The sequence below is a fragment of the Toxorhynchites rutilus genome, chromosome 2, assembly GCF_029784135.1.
Source record: "Toxorhynchites rutilus septentrionalis strain SRP chromosome 2, ASM2978413v1, whole genome shotgun sequence".
Classification (NCBI taxonomy): Eukaryota; Metazoa; Arthropoda; class Insecta; order Diptera; family Culicidae; genus Toxorhynchites; species Toxorhynchites rutilus.
The window spans coordinates 223,425,271-223,450,786 of record NC_073745.1 but is presented as its reverse complement, the minus strand read 5'-3'; the positions used below and the strand labels follow the sequence as shown (position 1 = coordinate 223,450,786).

The window sequence follows — 25,516 nt, the reverse complement described above, 5'->3', positions numbered from 1 at the left end:
ACAGGATTATTCGAATATATTGGGTCATTAAAAAAGTATCCGCGTTTAATTTCTGAATTTTTCTGTTTTATTTCTGAATAATTTTTTTTGAAGTAAGACTACGTCTAACTTGAAGATTGGGGGGTAAAATGAAAATCTAGGCACTGAACAAGTAGGAAAAAATCAAAGATTTCGAGCGCTCATAACTCGATCATTTCTTAATAGATCACAAAGATGTTTGCAGGGTCTGGGCTATACCGTGGATGCATCAAAGCTTCCCAACTAATCGCCCTATTTTTTGGGGCGTCATCAAAGATTTATGTGACACTTTTCTGTTGATCGATTTTAGTGGTTTCTTCCATAATCTTCCATAATCGTCCTTTTTTTGGAGTCAAGGCTTTGATGATATTTGTAGTGGTTTGTTTTGCTTATCCCATGATCTTTTGCGAACGATATCGTATTTTTCCCATTTCTATCACCCGTGATTATTTATTCCAGAAATGGGTTGATCTAGTTGTGCTTCGCTGATGAAAATTAGTCAATCAAATTCCTATAGAATAATTCATGCGTCTTCCAAACATCGAGTTTCTCTGCGTGGCCTCTCTTTCAAACTATTGATTGCCTAATTCTTATTCCTAGTTTACACAGTGTATGGTATTGCTGAATCGATTCTTCCGCAACATCTAAGCCCAACCTCCCAAAACATATTTGGTTTCTCGTAAAAAACTGGGTAAGGTTATTTTTTTGCTTTTCTATGAAATTATTGCGCTCAAGAAAAGTGTCCCGAACAATTGACAACCAAAAGGTGCAATATCTGGAGAGAACGACGGGTGAAATAGCACACCTTAGGGAAACATAACATTTTCGGCCGGGCTGTCAAAGAGAATGAAATTTGACATTGTCCGATGGAATATGACGTCTATCATATTGGCTAATTCTGTTAGTTTGTTCTGGATCGCTGACTTTAATTTCGCAGTACTTGTTAGAATTTATCGAAGCTTCATAGAATCACATAAAGCAGAATTCCTTTTCAATCTCACCAGACACAAGATGCAATAGCATGGAACCGATATATTGTAGCGTTCTACGTAGCCAAGCTTCACCAGGTAATTCGTTGTTCATTTTCCTTTGGTTTATCACTTTTGGAGTTCTCGAAAGACAGATACAGCAACAAACCCGTACCTAAGAAAAGTATGTCGTGCATTTTTCAAATTACAAGATTCTAAAATTCTTTGATGGTGTCTTCGTCCTGGCGGAATGTAAATAAGTTCATCACTCTCAGTTCATGTGAGTTACTCTCAGAATACGCATTTTAGCGAAACAGTTCAATGATATGAAAAAATATGGTCTTTTACGGAGTACATGTAAGGAGCGGCAAGATTGAAATTCGTTGCAGAGCAGATTTCATTCATTTTTGATTATATTGTATTTTCAGAAATATTTATTTTATGTGTCCACGTGGACGTTATCTAAACCCCCTCCTCCCTCACCGTGGACAAGAGTGGACATTTTCGTACCCCCTACACCCCCTAAAGTTGTCCACGTGGTATGTGGACAGCCCCTTATATGGCCGAACTCTCCACATTTGAAGCACCTAATAACATTGAATGTTTCTACTACGGGACACCGATCCCATCCTATGTTGACTTTTTCAGCGCTTATTAAATTTTTGAAAGACGTACTGTCAACTTCAAGCACTACGTTATATTTATTGTACTTGAAGCGTGGATTCTCATAGATAGCAACGACATTAACGTCACCTATCCCGATGTTTTCATTTTGACTTTTCAACAAGTCTATAAAAACATCAGAGGAATACCGATCAGACATTCCCAAAATTTTCACTTTTGGTTTTAATGGTTTCGGGACAACAGCTTTATATTTTTCACCTAATTTGCTTTCAATATCGGATTTTATCGAATTACATTTTGACGTAGGACTACGTCTTTCATTTCTATACCGGGGTGTAAAATCAAAGTTTCGAAAACGAAAGCGTTACGCCGGAGACCGAGATTTTGAGTGTTAATAGCTCCTAAACAACTGAACGAAATGGTATGATAAACACTTCATTCGAAAGATAAAATGTCTACGCGTTCTATACTTGTTACTTTCTGATCCAAAAACTTGTTTCAATAGTCTTAAATTTGCTTTCAAAATAGGCTATTGAAATCACCAATCGGTATATAAGCGAGCGCCGCTCGGAAATCCACTCAGTTCTAATTGAACAGCGATTGGAGCATGTTGTCGCTGTTGTGGTGAAGCTCTTCATTTATCATGAAAGCGCGGATGAACGGTGTCACCAAGAGCCTGTTTGTGCACCTTAGGCCAGAAGGGAATCCATCAGGAGGAGAGTGATGCTACAAACGGTTCCCCGGGAAGATCTCGAAGCAGCCGCTACACACACACACATACACGCACGGAATTCTTTCCGTCTGGATCGAGAAAGATCCGGAAAATAATTAGCCAGTTCCTCTAGGAATTTAAAAATAGATTCATGTGAAAGAGTTTATTTGAATGTTTTCTATCCATGTAACACTGTGACCAAATATGTTTCAATCAAGTGCTATTAACAGATGGTTATCGAGTTAGCATTAACCACTGGTGGGCTTCCAGTATCGAGGAAAATGTGGAAATATCTAATCGTTACTGAAAATAATCTGCCAGTTCCTCTGGGAATTTAAAATTACATTTATATGAAAGAGTTTATTTTAATGTTTTCTATCCATGTAACACTGTGACCAAATACATTAGGTTTTGTGATTTTTCAATCAATCGCAATCAACAGGATAGCTTCTGAAGATTATTCTTCCCCATCAGTAGGATATTTCCGTATCCAATATTGGATGCATAAAACCTTGTGCCTCCAACGTAACGCTCTCTTTTTCGAAGTTCTCCAAATATTCATTCATTCAGAATGAATTCAGATTCAACTTCATATAAATGATCTCTAAATCAACGATAGTCCTACGTCACCCTTGCGGTTATACCATAGATATAACCCACTTCCTGTTTTTCTACTGTTGCACACTCTATAATAATCGAGCCTTCTTTCCCGTTTCGAAAGCTGCGGACATTATGTATTTTTGGATCGAGTTTTTTCTTTATTTCATTTCGGGTACTATCGTTACTTTGAATCGACTCTACCGGTTTAACAACAATAACAATAACAACGTTCGCGAAAGATAATGTGTCAGTAGTATGAAAAACCTCGTCATTTTTGGTTTCAATGAGAATTGGTTTATCATTACTATTCGACATAGTCTTTATTTTCCTTCTAGGATTAAAATCAAATTCCGATCGCGTATCCCTTTCAACAATTCTTTTCCTGTTCACTGCAACTATATTTTGACTTTCAATTTCATGTTTTTTGTTCAATATATTTTTTTCCACAATTCTAGCCACACTGCTCTCAAGCTTATTCATATGTTCTTGAAGAGCAGTATTAAGGCTCGTTTCCAAAACATGTTTAGCTTTTTCCAATGCACTGTTTATCTGCAAAGCAACCGTATCACGAATATTGGTTATTGTCTCAGATATGAAATTGAGCTTTTTCATTTCCTCTTTCAACAATGAAATGTCAACAACCAAATCATGTGGCTCACTTTTGCTAGCAGGTAAACACTCATTACACTTAAACAGTATATTTACATTATCATTGATCAGCTTTGCAGCTGCTTTAGTTAGATTCGTGCAGCGCCTGTGCATACGAGCGCCACAATTTCCAACACAAGCAACCGGATCATCGCTGATCACAATACCATCCTTACATACACCACATTCATCCATTGGCCTAAGCACGAGCGTAGCGAAATACCAGCAAAATAACACAACCAAAACAAACGAAATTCAGTCAACAGCAGCTTGCGATAATCCCACTTGCTGCTGTTTTAGGGATAATGCTGAAAATAAATATCAGTTGATGTAGCAGCTTATACTTATGTTTTGCACTATCAATGACGCTTCCAGCTGGTTACAATGTATCACAAAATTGAACAGGATTTCACAAACAACTTTGTAATATTCCTTAGACACAAAATACAACGAACTGCAATCTTCGCCATGTTTTTATAGAAATCTGAAGAATGAAGAATCCTTTACGGTCAATCTGCTTGGAATGAACCTAAACGATACCTTCAGCCTCGGGTCAGTGCCTATGGATCAATTCTGCAATTATGTCAGCAGCTATCCAAAGTCTGCAATCTGCTTTCCTCAACCAGCGGGAATCAGCAACGAAAGAGTCTGCAACGAGGAGTGTACATCGATTACCAAGTAACAATTTAAGTAGCGATACGGTACCAATTCTGTAGCTAAACCCTGCTCCTTCCAAGCCGTGACGCTAACCACTCAGCCACGGGAGTAGAAAATTGTAACTTTTAAATGGAACATATATCATCTTCACACGTTAATCTATTACGTTTCAATAAAATACTTTAACATGCCGATGTGGCACTTTGATTCGCTGAACTTTTTATTTTCTTATTTTCTTTCATTATGGTTCCAATATTAACAACTCAAAAGTGAAGTGCCATTTATACGCATTCATCTATTTCGTTACAAGTACAATGTATATTCAAACACTGGATGCATCGAGAATAAATTAAAGCAGTAAACCTGGCAGAATGGTCTGCAATTCATCTTTGAGACAGCCATTTCACGAATGCTTCAATTAACTTCAGATATATCTACCTCCCCTAAAATAAGGAAGAGCATAATGAAAATATTCTGAGTGAATTGTTAATATTTTTTTAGAATACATATCAATGAATAATATTTGGATAGCGTATTCCACTTTTTGTAACTTACTGAATCAGGGTTCGATATTCAATAACATTTTCTCGTTCCACATCGAGGGCGAAGTTACCCTTTCAATCCTTCCTCCGACACATATCCACACCGATCCGGTTTCTCCTTCAACGAGAGCTCGTATTACGCACTCCCCAACGATGCCCGGACTGAAAATTTTTAGAATTAGCATAGTCTTGAAAACTGCCGAACAAATTCAATACTTTTGCAGCGGAATTTGTCGCATCAGCTTTCGTCCCGGTTCCTCCATCCATGGAAACAGATAAACGTTACGCGATTTTTGGAAAAGAGACGTTTCGGTTGCCCCTGGGCAAATTGTTATGAACTTGACGCCCGTTTTGACCAGTACTGTGTCTATCTGTAACGGGAAAATTATTGATAAATAAAGAAATAATGATGTTTGTAGAACTTTACCCCCAAGCTCCGGGTGAACCCTACAATGCCATGCTTCGTTGCGGTGTAAACGGAGCAATAAGGAAAAGGCTCGAGACCAGCGATTGAGGCGACGTTGATTATGTATCCTCCAAGACCAGAATTGTCCAGTGACATCAGATCTAACGCGATCAGTGAACTATTAATTGCTCCTACCTAAAACAATAACGATTGATTCATCTAGTACATAATCTAGATGTTCTAGTTTCGTCCTATCACTACCAAATTAATGGCAACCACAGCCTCCGGGTTCTGTTCGTTCACAATCCCGGCCGAATTCACGAAAACATCTATGAAATTGAGCTTCTCTACTACTTTCGAGCGGAGCAATTTGGACATTTGTTCCTTCTTCGTGATATCACATTGCTCGTAGAAAATAATCGCGTCTATGTTGCAGGCTTGCATTTCTGCTCTCTTCTCGCTATCCAGGATTGGCACGATATCTAAAATGAATAATTTCTACACGAACGAAGTTTAGTTTTCGGCAACATGGTAAAATGATGTACAGCTCACCGAGATTCCATTTTTGAGAAGATGTTTTCCTATCTCGGTCCCAATTCCACCATGTCCACCTAACACTACGGCGGTCTTATGCTTCAATGCCATTTGGAAACAACTTACGATACCTATCGGTGGGAGACGATGATACGAACTAATTTCATGACAAAAGTAAAATGTTGATCGCGGATGATGAAACTGAAGTAACCATACCGGTTAAAATGTTGTGATTAGACACACTTGAACTTAATACAGCACCCTCGTAGATTGTTATTTGATACCATAGATAATCAATGATTGGAACTTTTCTCTCATACTGTGTTCACAGATTAAATAGCTGTACGCATTTGATTCATTTGGTAATCAACGGTTCAAATGAAATAAGATGTCTATTTATCTGTGGACGAAACTAAAGGAACATAAAATATGATACTAATAATAATAGCATATAATTTTGATTTAATTTACAACGAAGATTCCTAATATCAGTTTACATTAACATTGAATCACAAAATAGCGTTTATTTCGACGTTAGAAATTTTGTATACACTGTGAATCCACACTCTCACAGATGAAATACGCTTCAAATGTGCGACAATTTATGTCATTCCACTGCCACACACGATTCACATAGATGTTATGAATCATCTCAATACAGTGCTCGGTATCATTCCCGTTATTTGGTTCGCCGTCTGCCCAATTTTGAAAGGTGAAAAACCTAGCACTGGAAACCCAGGTGTAGGTTCCCTCTTTTGCTAAATCACTTCCACCAAGCCAGAAACGAGTTGCGTTCGAAAATTTGTCCGACTGTTTTATGAACTTGACCAGTGCCTCGTGCTCTGCCAAGGACTCCACCGAAACCAAAGTCATCCCCAGCGAGATGCAAAACTCTTGCGCCTTATGCCAATTTGCCTGTGGAAATTAAGTCACTCGGATTCAGGTAAACAGAATAGTAATTTTGAACTCATTCTTACAGCTATATTTGGTATGAAGTATTTTTTTACACCAAGAACTGCCTGTGCGATGAAAAGCAGCATCAAAAGTCGCCTCATCTTCACAACCTAGCTCGTATAAACCAACTAAGGAGAGAATAGTATCAAAGCTACAGGCGATAGTAAAACATAATCCGGTTTCAGAATATATAATACAACAGTGTGTTTGTTGAAAAATACGTGTAGTGCATTGCATACTGTTTTCGGGGATTCCATAATGATGAAGCACTCTGCGGATTAAATTCCACATACAGATACAGTCATGCATATGGCACTACAAAGATGCAAATAATTGAATACAGTTGTAAAAATACGACATGCCATATGGTAATTCCATACATAATTGTGTCCCTGTTTAATAAGGAAAAAAACATTACTCGTACAATCAGCTGATTATCAATATAAAAACAGAGTTTTGATCCTCTTATGAAGAACACCCGTATTTAACGAGATCTGATTATGTAGCGGTAGCTAGCTTCCGCTCCACAAAAAATTGAAGAAAATGTGCCGAAATACTCGGTCAAAGCGACGGGTTTATCAAAAAAGTGGGTTGTGTAAAATTTACCAGAATGCCATTCGCCCGAAACACGTTTTCCCGAAGCACATTTACCCCAATGTAAAAAATATCCAAATATATTCACCCAAATGAAACAAATACCCGAATGCAACATTTACCCGAATTAAGAAGGAAAATTTTCGACAAATCAGGTTACGAATTTGGTCGATTCTCCTGTTAAGGGGCTGTCCACATACCACGTGGACAACTTTAGAGAGGGTAGGGGGTACGCGAATGTCCACGCTTGTCCACGTTGAGAGGGGTAGGGGGTATGAATAATGTCCACGTGGACAGGCTTAATAGGTATAGTATAAATGAAGTATGAAATTTGTTCAGAATTTTCAAAAATTTTCTAAACTGTCCACCTTTTGTACTTCGTATTTTTTAAATTTAATTGAGCTGCCTTAAAGTGTTGCCCTGTCAAACATCCATCTTTTTCTCATATTGTTGAATATCTTCATATCTTCACTTTATATACTTTGAGAGTAACTCACATAAAAATCAAAGCAAAAGTACGCATTACGCATTTCTCTTCATTTCTGATATATTTGCTTACTTTCTTTGTGATACCCGCAATTCAACATTGCACAGCTGTAGTATCAATTATCTGTGTAGTGTTCTTAGCTATTTTTCCAATCTTCTTTATCCTCCACTTCAAGATTACCTAATATTTTTCTTTTGAGCGGAATTGAGGACAATTGGGTGGATCTAGGTTCTTGTCAATTAAATTCAAACCAAAACAACCAAAAGTCCATCAAACAAACAAGATTGTCATAAATATCTTGATTTTCGAACCTACGAACCTACCACCTCTAATCAGACAGCGGGCTTCCAAGCTGTGATTCTCTATAAATCAGTTGCTATTAAAATTCTTATTCTTAAAATAATCTGTTGGAAAACCTATTCAATTATTTCCTTGATCCGAGAAAATGCAAAAAATGTCCACGTGGACAAGAGGGGAGGGGTTCAGTAAATGTCTACGCTTGTCCACGGTGGGGGAGGAGGGAGTCTAAAATCATGCTTTTTCTGTCCACGTGGTATGTGGACATCCCCTAATGGGCCCTATTATGTAAACCGAGTCGATAAGAATTTTGCTCGTTAGCTCTATTACATCCAAGCTTTAGCTTAAATAAATGCAATTTGCAACACATGAAGTTCGAGCTTGGTGAGATGATGATGATGTTGGATTAAAGAGGCTTTAAACTTTGCAGTTCATTCGCCTCTACACAGCCTTGGTGAGAGATTATCTCGTTTTACAAAATATGAAATTGTGCTCGGTGTGATAGTGATTAGGGATTGTATCGACTTCTCCATTCGATTTACATAATAGGTCCCAATAAGTAGGATTGAATCAATACAACATGAAAGAGCAACAAAAATACCATCTCGGTTCCTTATCCTCGTTGGATCATGCATTTTTTCAATGATATATATGGTGTATTTGATGAAAAATTCAAATTTCCAATGTTTTCTTTAAATTTAGTTAATTTTATTTTTTTTATTGATGGTAAATATGTGTTATTCCTCCTGTGAGGATTATGTTCTCTGAAATTGGAATCGATTCGATACCTAGTTGTACGGCCAGGGCCATCCGGCCATTTATAAGGTTAATACGTAAGTACCAATAACTCACATTCTTTGTGTGGACACCGACTGGACAACATCGTTGCTGGACGAGCTGGACGGCGAAGGATCGAGTGCCTTTCTCAAGGCAATGGGGGCGGAGGTGTAATGCAGGAGTTAGAGTAGAGTTTTCAAAGGGCCTTTCTCAAGGCTAGAGACGAATGAACTAAAAAGTTTAAAGTCTCTATAATACAAAACAACCAACCAACCAATAACAGAAAATTACTACTTCTCTGACAAATGAGCGTGTCTGTCAGGAGGTGTTCACTTGATTTTAATTTATCATCAGGATTATTAACAAAATTGAAATCTTTGTTTGACATATCCTTCTTTTTCATTCGAGATTATTTACCATTCAGGTATTCAGGTAAACGTTCTAACCAGATAAATGGTATTCGAGTGACCTCGTTTCTTGTAAATGCTCTAGAATCTTGCTGTGTTATAAAACTGTTCTCTTATCTCTCCTTTCTTTTTTTAACAGATTTCAATATCTCATTCTATGAATTTCATGACGATTGTTTGAATTTGACAAGTTTCTTCTACGTGTAAAAAAAATTTAAAAACGGCGAAACAATTGAAAGACGGTGGATGTCATACAATGTGTCATTAAACGCTGTTTGCATTCTGGTGCAAAAAAACCGAACGGTTTTTAGGATTGCAAAAAAATTATTCAACGATAAGTGCTTCCATTAAATCCAACCATTCAAACTCAATTCATAAGATCGCATAGAATGTTACGTTCTGTGGAAAGATTATGAGAAGAAAAATTTGTCAGGAAAAGTTCTCTGTATTTCTTGTAAGTATTTCTGAAAATTTTAAAGCTAGTCGACCACAGAAAATGAAAAAAGGGCTATAGCGGATATAGCATCAGATTTATCATTTATAACGGGAGACGAACCAACATCTATGAGCATGAATCAATTGAAGCAGACTGCATCAAATTTCGGACGGAAGTATTCTTCAGACATTGATACAGAGGAACTTCTATCAGAGGTGAAAGTGTTCAAGACGCAGATGAAGGACATTTTTTTCTCCATGTTGGGTGTGAACCACTGCGTCCATTATTTTGAACTATTGTGGTATACTCCATTTTTTATACTACAATTCAAGGTTATCTACCGCTTATTGATGAAGGAGTAGACTGAATGCTATAGCTATGTATATGTATTCTCTGAGCTGAACTCTTCGTCGCCTTTAGGCATCTGGAACATAATTCATTCGAAGCAGTTTATCCTAACGTCGAAACGACGCTACGAATTTTCCTGACGCTTCCAGTTACAGTGTCATCGTGCGAACGCAATTACAACAAGCTTGAATTGATTAAACATTATCTACGTTCTAAAATTAACCAAGAAATTGTGTCGATCGAGAAAGAATCGCCAGCAGACCTTGATTAGATGCAACTCTGGATCATTTTGCTTCAGCTAAGGAACGCAAGGCAAATATTTGACTAGAGAATAGACGGAGCTAGTAGAGTAAGTTGGGGTGATTTGGTCATACGGGGTGATTCTCAACTTGGATATTTATAATATCATCTCCTTCTATTGTTGAACCGTATGTACCTTACGAAAATAAACTTTGGTAAAATTTAACAGGTGGAGGAAAACGGTAGCATGAACGCTGCTGCGAACTTTAATTGTAAGAAAATGTGAGTTTTCCGATCGTGGTTTTAAAGTTTTTTCCGCTGATTAAACAACCTTTCGTGTATTGTGCAGTAAAGTTCTGTTCACCTACAGAAGAGAAGAGGAGGAACCATTTGATGCAGCGAAACTGCAAGTTTCATAACAATAAATGAAATTAATTGCATTTTAATTCTTGCATATTGTGAGGAGTGACATGGACACGTTTCTGTGGGGTGAATTGGTCATACTAGTTTGAAGTTTTCTTTGGTCTAATTGATTCCAGATGCCACTGAATTACAAAAAAAAAAGAATGGGCCGACAATGTTGGAAGAGGAAGGAGCTTGAAAGAGCAACGCAGGCCGTCAAGGACGGATTTTCTTTGACTAAGCATTGAAAATGTTTGAAAATGCTCGAACAACAGTTGAAAAGATCCATACAGAACTCGAAATGGTCTCAATGCATTTTTTCTGGTCTGGAATCTGGCCAAGACACCTGGTATCGATTCCAGAACACTGTTACTGATTGTAATATTATCCCAAATTACTTTACATAAACATAAGTATATTTCTTTCGATGAAACACACACTGGTCCAAATCACCCCGCATAAAATTTTAATGTACAAAAATCATCTCTTTCATTTTATGATATATTTGGTGATTTGAAGCTTGATATAATGATTAAACATCATTGATTGACAGAAAACAAGTGTAGCTAAGTGTACAATGTGACATTTTTTATTTGGACCGTATTGGTTTGGAAATATTAGGCCTAGTGGTTTTCATATTTTCTTGAAAAGTGGTAGTTTTGTTCCTTATCACAAAATGTTAGATCCGTATGTTTTGATTGTTTCATTAGGGTGCACATTTCCATTTTAGGGAAGTCCTCAACTTTTTCCTCTTTTTTCAAAAAAAAACATAACTTTTGAAATACTGGACCGATTCAGATCATCGACATATCAAATTAAAGTCAAATAGCTAATATGAATATCATAATATTATAATAATTAAAATAAGTATGATTATAATTATTATGGTATTATACTTTAAAAAAAATGAATTTTCAATTCGTAATGATTGATTGTATTTATTTTTTATATTTTACATGGATTCGGGACCAAAGCACCATACTTTTTCATATTTTTCTTTGAATTCTTGTTCTTTTTCGAAAAAAGTCGTTTCTGGAAAACAGACGAAAACTTGATTTTTCGGACCATTGGTTAACTTTCAAAAATTATAACTCAAAACGAAAAATAAATCACATCTCCAACTTAAAATATGTTATGTAAAAAAATCTCAAGAAAAAATATTAAAAAAATATAGCGCCCGAAAACAGAAACAATCAATAATTACGAAAAGAAAAGTTCCGAAATAAGAGAATAAAAATATATACGAGTGCAGTCCAATAAGTACATAGCCTACAAAAAACCAAAAATTTTGGAAAAGAGGCGATTCATTGCTCAACATAGTCTCCTTTTAGCTCGATACACTTGACCCAGGGATGCTCCAACTTCTTTAATCCATCTGAAAAATACGTTTTCTCGAGGTCTGCAAAGTAGGCCTACTTCCTCATTCGACTCAAATTTCTGCCCGGGGAGTGCCTTTTTGAAGTTTGGAGACAAAAAAAAGTCGCCCGGGGCCAAATCTGGAGAATACGGTGGATGAGGCAGTAGTTCGTAGTGCAATTCGACCAATTCGCCGTGGCGACGGCGGAATTTCCGTTTTTTCCATGTTTCTAAATTCCGCGGACACACCCGCTTCCACACACGGTCAAAACAAAACTTCGAGTCCGATTCGGCTGATAGTAGCAGCCTTCGTACAGTTTTTTTTCGGATATTTTACGAAATTTGGCTTTTTTCTAGTCAAATTCCTGACTATTTTCTATTTATACAAAAAGTATCTTTGGGATCTGGGACCGACACTGACATTGTGCAAACGATCCCAACGTGTTAATGGCCAACGAAGCTTAAGTGTTCGGAATTTGAAACAAAACGGTACCATGCTTCAAAGTGGTAGTTTACCGCGTTTGCAACCTACTGAAACTATCACGAACGCGGATCCTTGGAGCCGTGGAACCTGTCACTATCTGAGGTATTCCTCGAGCTGTAAGCCCATAATCTGTCGTTTTGGACGTTGTGAGACTTTCCATCTGGAAATGATACTGTCCACCATGCTGTGATAGTAGCAGAGCTGTCCTCTCAAACCGGTTCTCCTCCGAAGCATTGGAAAGGCCATAAACTTAACATTTCGTCAAAGCTTAGCATCCCAAGTTATGTTTAAGCACATGGTGCATTGACAAATTCGTTGTGATTTCGCTCTCTGACGATCCATCTTATGCCGGATCTTTTCCGGTTATCTAACGAGGAAGTGGTACCTCCAAATGATCTGACAAACAAAATCCAGGTTTCTCAAACTTATGAAAATAGCGCTTGGTGCGCCTAAAAACTTCTTTACCACCACAGCGTGAATCTCTTTTATCCTTAGCCGATAGAATTATTAGTAGGGGAAATCAGGGAAAAACCGTCACTGTGGGTAAAATCGATACCCCTTGATTTTATCAGTTAGAAGCAATTATTTGAAAATTTCGCGATGTCCCTTGTACACATTTGTCATTTCTTATGTTTCGAGTCATCCCACAGCTGCGGAAGTCGCTTTGCTGTCAAAACAAACAACAAAACAGAACCGGTTAGAAAACAGGAGACAGTCCATGTAAAATTTCACTCGGTGAACTTAAGTGTTTAATTTGGAAATTTTTGGAAAATTCGATTCTATTATGAGCTTAACTCATCGTAGATTATTGTTCAGTGTAGTTTTTGAGACGGTGTGGTGTTTTTGCTTATCGATGCTCGAAAACATTGTTTTGAAATTTGGAGTCCATTCGGGGTAACATCGACACCTTCAGCCAGGGTAAAACCGACATCCGGTTTCTGTTTCACAGACAGAAAAAAATTGTTCTTACTTATTGTAGATGCCTCGTGTTTACATTAGAATAACAAAACGGCTGAGCAGAACTGATAAAACAGCCAAAACCAACGTTGAATCGGGCATGTCAACAAAAAGCCTGACAGAGCTCATAGTATCCCTTCGTTCAACGTTCATCGGCACATTTCACGTGGATGTTCACCTAAGCTGGGATCAAGAAGTGTCCACATAGTATACAGATAACCTCTTAATAATTTGAAATTATTGTAACAAGTTTTCATTCTTTTCTTCAAAGGTGTCGGTTTTACCCGAAAGGGTGTCGATCTCACCTGCACTCCCATTCATTTCACCTGAAAACATCAATTATTGTATTCTATAAAAATTCTAGTTCTACTCAAAAAATGATCAACATATGCTGTAGAATGGTTCATAAACAGTTGAAGAGAGGTTCTGTAACGATTTGAAGTCGAAGACACATGGTAGGTCTTAGGAATATGTGGAGATTCTAAGGGTGTCGGTTTTACCCTGTTTTCCCCTAGTTGTTAATCGACCGAACTGGTCAACAATCAATCTGCAGTACTGCAGAATTAGTCTTCCACAAGCAAAAATGCAAAACAAACTAGCAGAAATATAAAATATATCTAATTATCCATCTTCGTAAATACCAACAGACCCGGGTAGGTATAGTTCAAGGTCGTTTCACTTGCTCTTATTTTCGTTTTCCTTATTTACGGACGACAGCGATAATGACCGCCACACAAACGTGTAAACAGGTGAGTACCCCGCCCGGACAAGGCATAAAACGAAAAGCAGAATAACTTCCAGAGCATCTCGCGCGAACAGAAATAGCAGAGGAAAGCCGATGATTAATCAATTAATGAATTAATCACAAATCACACATCGACAATGTAATTTGCAATTTTGTGTGTATCGTGTAATGATTATAACTGTTCGTCATTTCGAGTAAACCAATTATTAACCCGTTCACTTTTACCGTCATTCTCAATTGATGGTGCAAATGATTCCAATCTGTTTTCGAAGTCATCTAACTGCCCCAGATTACTCATAATATAATCCTCATAAATCAACGGCAGCAAACTTTAATCGGAATTCATTCTTAAATCTGGTTCTATCAGTAGTAGTTGTTTTGTCTTTCTACGTGAGCCACAAGCACAACATTACCCATTACCTTCGGTGGTATTTCCGTTTAAACGACAAGGCGCTTAAAGTTAAATATCAACAGGATTATTTATATGTTCGTTTTGTACCTGTTGGATCTCTTCTTGTGGTTCTATTTAGAGCCGGTTGACAATGTGAAATTTAGTTCAGTTACCAATCAACGCCGATGCTGTGCAGTTGCACATCAGCTGAATCACAATCGCGCATGTAAATTGATGGAATTTTCCGCTACAGTCGATTTTGAAAATGGTTCATTTTTCCCACAAAATGGACTATACTGAATAGTGAATTACTCAACTCAGATCCACGTTTAAACACTGCTCGTTATTCATAGAATATAAAAAGTCTACAAATGAACGCAAAATAACAAATTTCTCTAAAACTTTTCGTTTCTTTTCATCATCATTTACCCCTCAGGAACAATATTAGTATTTCAACTATCCATCATCAGAAAAGAATAGAGCTTATTCTTAAATCCCAGATCCAAATGTTATATACATTTCTCTAAAGGTCATTGATTCAACTCCGCAATCATAGCTCTACATTAGCAAGACAGGAGAGACGAATAAAAGGTTGCTACTTGATACCTCCTAGATTATACAGCTCGACAATAGAATACCAAATGTTAATGAACTGAAGTCAGACGAAATAAGACGCCAAAAAATCGTTTTTATTGTTTGTGATATGCCGAGTATTGCGTAAGAAATAATAACCTGAGGCACTCAGAAATACCGATCAACTTGTTCTACCGAATGATAAAAAAGACATCTCAACTTTTATGTGAATGTGTGGATGAAGGGATACTTGATTGCGGTGGCAATGGCGGAGGGTACGCCTCCACTATGGTTGATTGTATATGCCAAAATAATAAATCAGTTCCACGCGCGTCTATTGCACGAGATTTTTTCGTTTAAGTGGTTCATCGGCGCCATCAACCACCGTAATGCTCTTAAGAATTTGTTTTGCTTTCGTTTGACATAATTCATTCATGACTCATCAATCAAAAATGTAATTGAGCCTGTAGAAATGAACAAATTTGAAAGTAAAATCAAACAAAAATGATACTTGATTTTTCAAAAAGATTTTTTTTTAAATAGTAACTATGTTCGGTCGCTTATAACGGCCGGCTGGAAGGCAATAGGTAGATTCAATTTGAATAGCACCAAACAGTAATCAACAGTAATCAAAATTACCTACTTTGGGATTTTTTTTCGCACCTTCCCAATATTTTAAATATCGCCGTAAAGATCGAAAAACCAGGGACAAGCTATCCGACAATGATCCAACTAAATACAGTATTATTCAACTACAGATCCTCTCAATCGTTTTGGGTTTGTTTCTAACACGAAGAATTTGATACCAGCACGAACAAACAAATTTATTTTTATCATCTCAGTCATCTCATCTAAACTTCTGTCCTTCTTTAGAAAATCAAGCAAACCCAAAACGATTAAGAGCGCCTATAGCTAAATAATACTGTAATTAGTTGGATCATCGTCGGAGCGTTCGTCACTGGTTGGCGATGTTTAACACGATATTTAAAATGTAACAATATGTGGAATCCTACGGTATCCTAGGGTAGGTAATTTTGATTACTGTTGGTTACTGGTTGCGCTATTCAAATTGAATCTATTGAATATATCTAGTTTTGAATAAAATACAATAATAACCAACAAGTCATCCATACATCGAAAAAAGGACAAAGAGTTTTTCTAACAACAACTTTCTCATATTTTCTTTGAGAAATTACTACTAATCTTTAACTGATAACAATTTTGTGTGTAAATTCTCACAATCTGATTTTTTTTCTATTTCGAAACATGTTAAAAAAATGTCTATCCAGAGAATTTGAACACAAACATGTTACGAGTAAACCATTAGTTTTCAAAGAGCCTTCATGCAGATATGCCATATAAATCATAAACTATAAGAGATAGACTGTTTCTATCTTTACTTCAAACAAAATTAGAATTAGTCGCATTGTTTTCAAAGAAAGCATGAAAAAGTTGTTGTTAGAAAAACTTCTTCCCTGTAAAAGCATCCCTCTTCCGATGAATGGTCTGTTATGTTCAAAAATTTTCATTGAGAATTTAGAAAAATAGGGTAGATAGGGGCAATATGACCTGGCGGGGCGAAATGGGCCACCCTTCCTTTGGGCTTGTTATTAAACCAATGACACCTATTTTCAAACAATTGTATGAGAAATACTCTACATAAGTATCTCTGTGAAAACCGTATTTAAATTCAACTGTTTTATAAAGATATTGAAGGAAATCTCACACTAACTGATAATCACGAAAACCATGTAAAAAAGCAGTCAACGAAATAAGCTCTGTACGCTTCATACTGAAATTTATTACTCTGCTCTTTATATCAATTCGTACTGGTATTATTTCTGAACATTTCCACTGATTTATTGCGATGCTTTGCCGTTTCATGTAAAAGAACAGTTTATTTTCATTGAGCGTAAACGTACGGGGCGGAATGGGCATAGCTGCTTGGGGCATTATGACCAGGTATTTCTTCAACATAACCTGTAAATACTGCTGTCAAAATTTGTAAACATAGTTGGAAATAACTAGATGTGGAATCATGGTGCGGAATTATACCAGAACATCCGAACGTAAAAAGTGGCCACTGACCAGCTTGAACGCGGCAGCCTTAGTGCATTGTGTCCCGCGAGAAATACTCAAACGTTATTAACGTTGCGCAGATCCTTTGCTGCTCCAGCAACTCGGATCATTTAGTAATGTTTTAACGACGGAAGTTCTCTTAGCTTGTAGATTAGCTTCTCTCTATGGAACAACGGTTCTACAGTGTTACGGCGAAAGGAATCCGGAAGCTGGCGTACGATTTGACCGAAAGATGGCATTTCTCACCCTTTCAATAGCCAAAAGCAATTAGCCGGAATGGATTAGTTGGCTGGTTTTGGAGAGCGCCACCCACAACTCTCACTTTGGACACCAAAAGCAATCTCCGCCACCAGGGCACAAGGATTCAATCGCGTTGCAGTCGGGAAATTCTACGATTTACTGGAGGACGTACAGCAGAAATACGACATTCCACCAGTAAGGCAATTCAACGTGGATGAGACATCAGTGATTCCAGTAACTATTTTTTATCAATAGAACGAATTAAACTGGAAGCGATCTGGCGTAGTGGTAACATTCATACCTCTCACGCAGAGATCACGAGTTCAATTCTCACTCCCATTCTTCCAAAAATGGAAGTAAAAGTGACGAACCAGCCGAAATGTGTTGAAAGTCACTATATAAGAGAAAAAAAAAATAAATAAATAAACAAATTAAACTAAAAATTATTATCTTCATTCAACAGGTGCAGACCAAAAATTCCAAAATTCTAACAATGTGGGAAAAAAGGCAGAAAAGCGCTATAACTTCAGCTGAGCGCTGAGTGCTGAACACGGAATAACGATCATAGAATCTTCCACAGGGTACTCTATATTGATACTGTGGGGCACAATTCAGTTCCTCTACGGACGGCGATGAATGGAACCAATGCTATGAGTACATAACTGCACAAATATTCTCTGTTCCTGCTTTGAGTAACGTAAAATTGCAGTCCAATCACTTTTACTTTTTGTACATACAAACTGAATGAAATCCAATGAAATATACGTGAATAGAATAAAATTTCGTTATATGAACTTGTTACGTTATTTCCCAGCGAAAACATGCTTAAATGGTTGAATCAACCAACATGGTCATATTGCCCCGCATGGTGGCCCATTTTGCCCCGTAGTGCTCTCGATCGACGGAAATGGAATACATTTTTAAAAGTGTAAATTTTCATCATGAATCTTTTCTAAAGCATTTTCATACAATGTACATCGATCAATAAGGTTTCAAATCGTGAGGTTTTAACATGTAGAATAATTTATAAATGTTCATACATGATTTAGGATGTTTCGTTCTTAGGGGGACCATATTGCCCCTATCTACCCTATGTTTTTGAGAAAAATGAATTTGAATTTATTAAAAAAAAAGGTTTCAGCACATTTTTTTTTAAATATTTTCTTTTGATATTTTTTTTAATGAAAATATAAACAATTTCCTACATTTCTTTCTTTGATCAAAATTTTGTGAGTGTTATAGTTTTTGAGTTTGAAATGTTTGTAAGATTTAAAAATAATGTTTGCCCCCTTTCGAAAAGTAGCCTAATTATCTTTTGAAATTTTAAGTAGGCAAAGTTGCTTCAATGACCAATATCTTTACACCCACAACGTTTCACTGCAATCTGAAATGAAGCTACCAACTTCTAAGACGATTTGGCGTTTCACTAGACATTCCCAAGCAACCAGAAGTTCGTTTTTTTTCTTAAGAACTGAACTTACAAGTTCACATATAGTTCGAATGAAGTTCCATGGAACTTTCTTGCTGATTAATAAGATATAACAACATCATATCGAACTTCAATCTCAATAAAGTACAGCCAATCTTCCAAAGAAACTTGAAGGTTCAATATTGGTTTCTCGTTCTACTTCTTTGGAACTTTGAAGTTAAAAAAAAGTATCGATTTTACTTGATTCGAACTTCAAAAAAACGCAAACAGCAAGTTCCATTAAAAGTGCTTTTCGCACTTTTAATCAGCTTGAAAGTTCATAATGAATCTATGTCAGAACTATTTTCCAACTTGAAAGTATTCTTTAAGTTCTGATGGGTACTTTATAACAACTTGATAGAATTAAAATAATGTAAGTTCCGAATAAGTTCGGTGTGAACTCTAAATGTTCTCTAAATGTTCTAGTTCAGAATTAGGTCACCAATTTTTTTCTTAGCAACTTTATTGTTTTCAAAACAAATGTTGTGCATACGTTTGAACATTACAGTGCTATTTTCAAGCTTTTTAAAGAAAATATGAATTATTCGAAAGAAATAAAAAAGAATGGTTTATTCTATTATCATCGGAACAAACTGCTTGCAAAATGGAAAAAGGAAAATGAATCGCAGACTGGTAATATAAACAATTTCATGGCTTTTTCTTTATTCACATTCACGCTTTACTTTTTGTAGGAAGTCAAGAACCGACTACGTCTAAAACCGGTCCGAACAAAAGGGAAACCGACGACGATATCCCGATGTACACATCTCCGTCCGATCAAGACAATTCCGATGATGATGCCAGCGAATATAACGACTCTTGGGGATGATGAGGATTCGTTCGATGATGGGCCTTATGGCGATATCTTGGGTGAGATGAATTCAAGTGAATGCATCCGATATTGGGCTTTCTGATTTTCTTGATGGAAGTTGGTTTCAGAGTTCGGCGTAATGACAACAGCTGGTGTGGCTTGGGATGATGCTGCTACTGGAAGGAAGATTTCATCACGTACGTTCATAGTCTGCGGGGGTGTTTGGTGGGTAGCAGGAGGCGTATTTTCCAGAACAAGCATTTTCTGGAAGTTGTTTTCCCGATTATTCGCCTTTCTCTTGCGACGTACCAGCTCTGTAACGTCAGAAGATGATTCCCCGGACAGCTCTTCCAATAAACGCTTCGCTTCGGCAAAGGATTTCGTCGGGCTGCGCCTTACCGTGCACTTATATTTCAGCCACGATTTTTTCGGGCAGCTGTTTTCATCCCGAAGCAATTTCTCCTGCTCAGCGATGTTTTTCGCATTCGACCAGAAAATGATTTTCCCGCTCTTGGTATTCCGTGTCCATTTCTCCGGGACGACGGAAAGCTCCTTCCCGCCCTGAGCATTATCGGTTTCCACGACGATGAACGGCATGTCTGGATGAAAAAGGCATTCTATTATTAAGTTTCCCTTTTTTAAGTCAAATTTAAGTACATACTTATTACTTTTGCGAAATTTTGCAGGAATTCAAGCGAACTGATGAAATTTCTGAAAAATATACCGACCGCTTCGAGAATCAAAACAAACACTGAAATGTCAAATGACGCACGTTCACATGAAGTTCCGCATAATATTATAACGAATTCTTCATGAGACTTTCAAGTTCACAAGGAGTTCTTCATGAGACTTTCAAGTTCAGATGGAGTTCTTAAAGAACACAATGAGGATTTTTAAAGTACCGAAAAGTTCCATAAAAAAGGATTTGTTTACTTTAAAATACAATAATGTTTGACATCAACACAAGTAGTAAAATTATATGATAACTCATATTGTTCGCGTGGAGCAGAGGTATGCATTCCGGTTTTCAAGAGGAAGATCTAGGTTCGAGGCTTGGTAAGTACAGTCATAAAAATGTTATTTGTAATAAATATTGAGCAAAATAAAATAACTCGGCAACCAAGAGAATCATCATAATCAGTGGAAAATATTTATTTTGGGCGTATTTTTTTTTGGAACGCTTTTTAAGCTACTGTTAGCTTGCTCTAGAGCGGCCTAAGCGAACTTTTTGTGAACTTTCTAGTTTGCAAGAGAAGTTGTTTTGTATGTTATAAGCAGCTTATTCAGTGAATGTGAACTTTAAAGTTTGGTTAACTACTTAAAATTGAGCTTGAATAGAATTCCCTTCATTGATCTCTGATGAGCTGATTAAACTCAAAAGAAGAATGTTATACGAACTTTTGGTTGCTTGGGATTAGGTTGTGTATTTCTTGTGTGCTCATGGCTAATTTCTACCTTATGATCATATTAATATCTAATTTCTTTATCCTTTTTATTAATTTGTATAACCAACTTAACTGACTCTCGGTCCACGAGTACGGTAGTTTTTGCTTCCGAGCGGCAGCTTAAAATGGAGCGAATACAATATCGTTGCTTGCCTATTGCTTTAGGTTGCATGCAATCGACTCATACGATGAGTCTTGAGGTTCTGGCTGGAGTACTTCCTCTGCCTCTTCGATTTATAGAATTATCATACAGATATATCATTCGCTGTAAGATTATGAATCCATTGATAATTGATAACTTCGAAGAACTTCTTCAATTGAATCCAGAGTCAAGTTCCGCCACCTTATATGTTGTGTTCCGTACACAAGGATTGCAACCTTCGCTAAGCATCATAAACCAAGACTATCTATCGTACTTCCGCTTCTTCGAAATTTGGCGAAGTAAGTTCTGATAGAATGTTTTTTACTGATGGAACATGCATTAATGGCTCCACTGGTTTTGGCATATTTAACGAAAACTTCAGTGCCTATTATAGGTTGAGAAATCCCTGCTCGGTATACGTTGCGGAAATGGCTGCAATCTTTCACGCTTTGGAGAAAATTGAATCCTTGTCGATTGATCGCTATTTTATCTATTCAGATAGCCTCAGCTCAATAGAAGCTATCCTTTCGATAAAACCTATGGTATAAAACAAAACGTAGCAATAATGGTTATATAATCATAAAATTTCATAAACATGGCGGTATAACACGACAAACATATTAAAAAAGCCTATTTACTATAAAAAAAGACAATAAACAAGAAATGTTTTTTCAAATATCTCGAAAATGGCTGCATTTAGAAGGAGATTGATGAAGGGCTTTTTATTTTAAATCACATCAAGATTCATAATTTGTGGCTAAAAATTATTGTTAATATACAAAAATTCAAAGTTTCGAAAATTCATAAAAATTCGATGTTCCACAAAGTTCGTTAAAATCAGTTTTACCACCTTGGGTTGATTTTTTAAATTTTCTTCATGACTTCTATATTTATATGAATTAAAAAAAAATAATATGGTTTTTAGATATTGCAAATTAAAGTTTTTTTGTAAATAAAAAAATACTAGTTTTTATCTCAGTGTATATTTGTTTCACGTTTCAACATCAATATTCTATAACTCTTTCTAAGATACTATTTCGATACGACTCATAGTTTTTGAGATATAAATTATCAAAAATTTCTCTTACTAAAATCGATACGCCAAAAAATTCCCAAATGTTGTAGAAAACTCATATTTCCTCCAACCCAAACGGAATACAAACTTTCGTTCGAATCAAAAATAGTCATGTTTTGTCATTTGTCGATTTCATTTGGAATTGCTCTATAAAGAAATATATAAAAATATATGGTTTATATATTTAGTTAAGAACACCGAAATTTGTCAGCTAACCCATTAACGACCAAGCTGTAAAAATTTGTTTTTTATGGAAGCCATTAGTGTAATTTTGATTATTGGCGCTAAAGAAACCCTAATGTTCAAGAATTATTTTTTTCCCATCTTCCATTTTCCGGGAAATGGCTGTTCGAAAAATCGAACATTGGCCGAAACCCGCACTTTTTATTTGCAAGTACAAACATACTGCGAACTGAAAGTCCCTTCAATTATACGGCAAATATACGGTATTCATAAATGCATCAATTTTACATTCCGGGACGAACAAGCACAGGAGGATGGAGGTCTCTAAGTATAAACTCAAACAAATCCACCTAAGGTGAGATATGACATTTCATATTTAATGTAATTTTAACTTATTACTGGCAGGTTTTTTCTTTCAAACGAAAGCATATGCTGTTATTTCTATTGTTGGTCTTGGAGAAATGTCTATGCTTAAGAATCATTTCTTAGGGGGTCTTCGTAGCCACTTGGTTACGCGTTCGCTTACTAAGCGATCGATCGTGAGTTCAAACTCAGGGCCCTCAATTGACCATCTTTGTGTTATTATAGAATAACTACGTCCACGCAACCATCATCAGCGATGGAGATCGATCCACGGTCGAAATAAGATCGATTCATCCATACAACTGCTCTGCTCTGCAAGAAACATCGGGCTGCTGTTCTATAAACAACCCAACAATGATCAATATCAACTGTCTCCGCTGTCCGGTCTGCTGAACAATGGAAGAACCGATAGAATATCCTTACGCCCAAATGGCTACTACAGTGTAACTTACCATAATGTAATGGAAAAGAAAACCTATCGCCTAAATGGCTACTACTACTACTGTGTAATTTACAATTTATAGAAACATAAACATATGTACATGTACACGATAAAAACCCGGCTCTGTTACAGATAAAATGCTACTGAGCCTGATAAATAAATAAATGAGATAAAAAAAACAAAGAATCATTTCTTCCCAATTATCTTTTTCCCGAAAAATCGAACATGCAATGTACCAAAAATATGCGAAAAAAAGGCATTGAGTATTGGGTGGTTACTATTCGGTCCACCAGGAGAATATTCACACCAGCAATCACATTAGAATCCTCGTTACACGTACTGATCGTTTTCTCCAGTTCCTGCACACACGGACACACGGGCCGTTATCACTTAAGGTTATTATGGACAAACAATCGTACAGATTGTCAATAATATTTGCTAAATTAATCGATATTTGCAAACATTCACAATTGAAAAAGCAAAAACAAATGAAAAATCTTCCGTCTTTCAAAGTAAATAAACCAAAATGCGCTGCGGATGTTAGATGTGTTGGTATTGATTCAGCAGAGAAAAATGTTGGTTATGGCCAACGTTCGATTTTTCGAACACTCAATTTTCCCGGCTGTTATTTTCTTGTAGGAGCCTCAATCGAATGATTTCTGCCCGATATCGCAGTGTATGTTCTTTTATCAAAGTAATACTGTAGAGAAGTTCACATATTTTTGTTGTCTCGTGCCAAGGATTTATTTGTAGAAGGAAATATCAGCTTTTAGCAGGATTCAGCGCCGTCGCGAAGACATTGATTGTCCTGGAGTATTGTATCCTCCTGAGTGATCCACATCATATTCCGATTTGAATCCATTGAACTTCAGAGTTTGGGGATACATGTTATGGAAGTTGGGTGAAATAAAGCATATTACCTTGGATACTTTTGAGAATCGTTAGGTGAAGATCTAAGATGAAATGCCAATGGAAGTCGTGCCGGCGGCTTGCCTGTTATAATTTCGAAAAGAGTTTGCGGCCCGTAATAAAATAAGTATTTGAACTAAACTAATTCTACTGTAACTTCTACTACTTTACCATGATAATGAAAAATAACCAAAGCATAAAAATGTATGTGTTATGTCATGTATAAAGTGTATCACTTTCACGGTGACACCCTGTTTGTTTCGTATGTTGTTCTCCCACTTTTTTACAAGTTACATCTTATTTTATTAAAAAAATAGACAACCATGAGTACTCTGCTTGCAATACAAACGACTTAATTTGGTGCATGAATACTGATAAACTGTAAATAAATAAACTAATACAGTCGCAAAAAAATAAATAATGAAAACTCATTTGTGAGACATACTGTGAGGTTAGCAGAACCACTTGATTCTAAAATTATTGATTTTAATTAAGCTTTCTGTTCTTCTGACATTTATCATAAGAACAAGATTTAATTTTCAAAATAATTCGTAAAGATAGAATTTAGTCAAATAAAAAATAAGCGAAATTTTTCGCCATCAAACTGTTTTTACGCAAAATGATCCATGAAATATAATCTCACAATCTGTTGTAAACACGATGTCTCTACAGCGATAGTGAGAAGATATCATTAACACACATATAAAAATGACATCAGACAATTGATTGAATTTTCTCTGACTTTTGCCATTTTCACAGTTCTACCGCTAAATTTGAGAGGGACGAATATTGTTCGGGTTAAAGTCTCTTCTGAATAAGAACGAACCAAATTTTGAATTACTTTCATGCTCGTATTCATTTTTAACTTCATTTAATGGTATCGACAATGAAAGAAATGAATTTGAAAATTTAGTACAAAAAAACGTTGACTATTTTCGCGCACATAAACCTATCATTCAAATGAAACAGACTATCCAGCCAAAAATAGGAAACCATAAAAACAATTAACCTTTCAAGAAATTCTAAACCCTTACTAACAGGATCGTCCAAATCCAGTGAGCAAAACCAGGATAGCCAGAAACCAGAAACCCGAAAAATGCCATTGCCAACGATTCTTTACCTGGTTGCTAATTGATACACAGGATCAGAAGAAAAGGTGATAGTCAAGGTTTAATGATTTTTGATTCCCTTTTTCGTACCAA

The 25,516-nt window shown here is 36.5% G+C and overlaps 3 protein-coding genes and 1 long non-coding RNA gene across 5 annotated transcripts; 1 reads left to right on the top strand and 3 right to left on the bottom strand.

Annotated features, from left to right (window-relative positions):
* The first annotated feature begins 3,471 nt into the window (after nucleotides 1-3,471).
* On the top strand, nucleotides 3,472-4,599 carry LOC129767035 (uncharacterized). Its single transcript, XR_008741485.1, has 3 exons — nucleotides 3,472-3,593; nucleotides 3,643-3,993; nucleotides 4,051-4,599. It is a non-coding gene; the product is annotated as an uncharacterized LOC129767035 (long non-coding RNA).
* LOC129767033 (alcohol dehydrogenase 1-like) lies at nucleotides 4,506-6,066 on the bottom strand. Of its 2 annotated transcripts, XM_055767644.1 has the most exons (7): nucleotides 5,926-6,066; nucleotides 5,728-5,866; nucleotides 5,437-5,673; nucleotides 5,197-5,370; nucleotides 4,986-5,140; nucleotides 4,783-4,931; nucleotides 4,506-4,670 (listed from the first exon to the last, which is right to left on the bottom strand). In XM_055767644.1, exons 2-6 carry the CDS (start codon nucleotides 5,818-5,820, stop codon nucleotides 4,787-4,789), a joined length of 804 nt encoding a protein of 267 aa, XP_055623619.1. In that variant the 5' UTR covers nucleotides 5,821-5,866; nucleotides 5,926-6,066; the 3' UTR covers nucleotides 4,506-4,670; nucleotides 4,783-4,786. The 2 variants fall into 2 exon arrangements, with proteins under 2 accessions (XP_055623619.1, XP_055623618.1); XM_055767643.1 differs by having other exon boundaries at nucleotides 5,728-5,959.
* On the bottom strand, nucleotides 6,059-6,839 carry LOC129767034 (perlucin-like protein). The gene is made up of 2 exons (XM_055767645.1): nucleotides 6,687-6,839; nucleotides 6,059-6,624 (listed from the first exon to the last, which is right to left on the bottom strand). The coding sequence occupies exons 1-2, from the start codon at nucleotides 6,762-6,764 to the stop codon at nucleotides 6,244-6,246; spliced, it is 459 nt and encodes a 152-aa protein (XP_055623620.1). The 5' UTR covers nucleotides 6,765-6,839; the 3' UTR covers nucleotides 6,059-6,243.
* Nucleotides 6,840-19,517: 12,678 nt separating this feature from the next.
* LOC129771029 (uncharacterized) lies at nucleotides 19,518-20,485 on the bottom strand. The gene is made up of 2 exons (XM_055774273.1): nucleotides 20,417-20,485; nucleotides 19,518-20,354 (listed from the first exon to the last, which is right to left on the bottom strand). The coding sequence occupies exon 2, from the start codon at nucleotides 20,350-20,352 to the stop codon at nucleotides 19,798-19,800; it is 555 nt and encodes a 184-aa protein (XP_055630248.1). The 5' UTR covers nucleotides 20,353-20,354; nucleotides 20,417-20,485; the 3' UTR covers nucleotides 19,518-19,797.
* Nucleotides 20,486-25,516: the final 5,031 nt, after the last annotated feature.